At 38.3% G+C, this 2,999-nt stretch overlaps 1 protein-coding gene across 1 annotated transcript in view; it reads right to left on the bottom strand.

Moving 5' to 3' along the window:
- The window catches only part of TXLNG (taxilin gamma), a 12,474-nt gene extending 12,073 nt beyond the window's left edge, over positions 1–401 (bottom strand). Inside the window, exon 1 of the mRNA XM_008948738.1 lies at positions 104–401. Coding sequence (XP_008946986.1) covers positions 104–401 — 298 coding nt within the window. The remainder of the gene's footprint in view (positions 1–103) is intronic.
- Positions 402–2,999: the final 2,598 nt, after the last annotated feature.

Raw genomic sequence — 2,999 nt, forward strand, 5'->3', positions numbered from 1 at the left:
CTTCTCAGAATATCCTTTTACAGATCACAAGTTTTGGCTACAAAGTACACTTGAGACAAAGACAGTTGTTTTATTAAAAATGAAGATGCTGAAGAGAACATACCCAAAGTCTTCTCTTTGTGCTTTTCACTCTCTGGGTCTTGCTGGCCATCAGGTGGATCAGTACGGGCTTCTTCTCTCCCAGGAGTCTCCTCACGAGACTCCTGAGAGCAGCATGTGGACCCTGGGTGCTTTCTGTTCTTGGTGATACATTCAGCTTCTTCCAAGGAGCCCGTGTTTGCCACGCTGTAACAGTTGGGCTGCACGTGCTGCAGGGCTGTATCACACAATTCGTTGCACTTGCTGTTCACCAGCTGATCCTGGTTATTCATTCCCATCTCCTGAGATCCATCTTCTTCCATTGTACCACCAACCAACTTCAGAAAGTAAAAGAAGTAGAAGTAAAGAGTTAAGCAACTGTATTTAAAATGATACCTTTCTTTTGCATGGACATATAAGAGCAAAATTCCACCATTATTCAAGTTGATATTCACTGTTAAGAATGTTTATAAATAACTGTACACAGAATGATCCTAAAGACCAATGAAGAAAATAGCACACAACAGCCTAAAATAGTATCTACTCTTATGAAACAAGTTCAATGCCTTGTCATTGCAGAAATGTTTACTCTAGAAATCAGGAGTTCACATGGAAATCTGTTCTTAAAGCTCCACAACTAATTGGGTATCATCCAGCTGCTAAAGTGCACAATATCAGATGAAAACATTTCTCCTTCATAGCACTTAAAAATATATCTCACAAACTAACACTAAACATACTAATTCTGAAACTCAGCAAGTTTAACTAGCTTTATTTACTGTTATTTGAAAAATAAGGTACAGAAATTGAGACAGGAGGACACCATTATTAAAAATATCCCTAGTATATATTGGTTTCAGAAAACCAGAAGATAGCAGTTTAAAAATAATTCAAGAGACACGCTGCAAGAAAAGGGTGGTGGTGGGAGAAATTAACCTGCTAGGAAGTGTAAAGAAATACAGAGAAACACATTGTTTCAGTAACATACACAGGACCAGTGTTTAAACCAGTTCAATCAGAATGACAAATACAATTCTCAGCTCATAACTGGAGAAAACCTGTTGTTATAACAAGAATGTTAAACAGGACCAGGATTCACACCTATAAAATAATGAAAAAAAATTAATATTAACTGTCTTCAGACTTGGGAGTCCTACTACCCATGATTTTTAACAATACATTATTTCTGCTCAGTTAAACAGAACTCTCTTTAAAGATTTCTTAAACCCCCATATGTTTAATCATTTAACCAGAAAGTTAAAGATCACCAGCTGTTTTAACACTGCAAGTGATACATCCATATTTTGGAGTGGGAAACCTGATGAGACCACTCTACAGCTTATTAAGCAGATACTAGACTCCTCTTAATCACCAGAACAACTTTCTCAACTTCTAGAAACAACTAAGACTGATGAGAACTCCAAGGGTGTGGTTTTTTTTGTTTTGTTACACTACAGAAGCTGGGACTCAGGACAATACTTGGAGGTGATTTTGTATTTTTTTTTCTGGCTGCTTGCAATCCTACTATACAATGGGCATATGTAGTTAAAAGTATGATAAGCAGAGTTGAATTCACTGCCAAAGTGATTGTTTTTATTGATTTATTTCCAGTGAACTGATAATTCCCTTAAGTCACAAAGAATTACAAAACCAGTGCTTGTTTACATGCAGTTATACTGTTTTAATTTCAGATTATCTTTCAATATTAAAAATGTGCTAGTACTTAAACCCAGGAGTTTGTACTGAATTTTATATTCTGCACAGATGTGGACTGTTCTCCTCAAGAGGACTTAGCCAATACCAAAGGAACATGGCCAATACTAATAATATACAGTGAGACATTTCAACTCCCAATTTGTTCAGCATGCTTGGAAGTTATTTAAAAACACTAAGAGAAATACACATTAATATTGTAGAAGATGGAATTCATACAGCATCCTTCATGAAGGACAATAAGCTTTTTAATGCCTGTACAGATGATTTGCAGTTAAGGAGCAACTTTTGACTTATCAAGGAATATTCACTTTGCACTCCTCTTTACAAGCATGGAAATGATGTACCTGCTTTAGGGACAAAAAGAAACACGCTGCAATTTTGTCATTCTCCAGTCGTGTCAGACAATGTACTTGATAAACGTCTGCAAAGGTAATGCAGTAATAGGACTGCTGCAACAAATAAACAACCCCAACATTTAACAGCTGACTTTTTAGAGTTGTAAAATGCATATTTTTTTCCTTAGATTACCTTAAACTTTGGGGCTTCCATTGGCATGGGAAAAGCTTACCCCTCCCAGTTTAGGGTCAGCTTAAGAAACGAGATACTCGTTCAAAAAGGACGAGATGTGAAAACAGCAGAGCTCACTTAACCTTTCTGTAGGTACAAATGATTCGAACCATGGCACATGGTTTTCTCTGAAAACATGATTCATACAGAAGCTGAAGATCCTGTGTCACGCTACACTGACAACACAAGAAAGCTGACAGGAATCCGAGCACAACATGGTACCAGCGTAAAACTGCAGTACCAACGCAACAGCTGAAACTCACCACTTTCCCATCACGTACAACATGAACTCCTGATTCAGATACTTACACCTAAGAAGCCTGGCAAAAGACAGGCAAAGTCTCCTCGAGACAAAAAAACTCTGGTCTGGCACAGTATTTCAAGACTTTTTGAAAGTCATAACCAGACTCAAAATTTTCACTTTGAAAGCAGAGCACGAAATTGCCAGGAACTCCAAAAGCAGCTGAGGCCTGACGGGCTGTGGTTATACATCAAACAGTGGCAGCACCCAAACAGTTCTCTCACGATCATTTCATACCCGCCCCTCCTGTTAGCAACAACGCCCTTGCAACTTGTAACAGTTTATAGCCAGATCGGTACCTCAGCCCAGTTCACTGCACAGCAATAGGCAATCCTGC

Source organism: Merops nubicus, unplaced genomic scaffold, assembly GCF_000691845.1.
Source record: "Merops nubicus isolate BGI_N331 unplaced genomic scaffold, ASM69184v1 scaffold20580, whole genome shotgun sequence".
Lineage (NCBI taxonomy): Eukaryota > Metazoa > Chordata > Aves > Coraciiformes > Meropidae > Merops > Merops nubicus.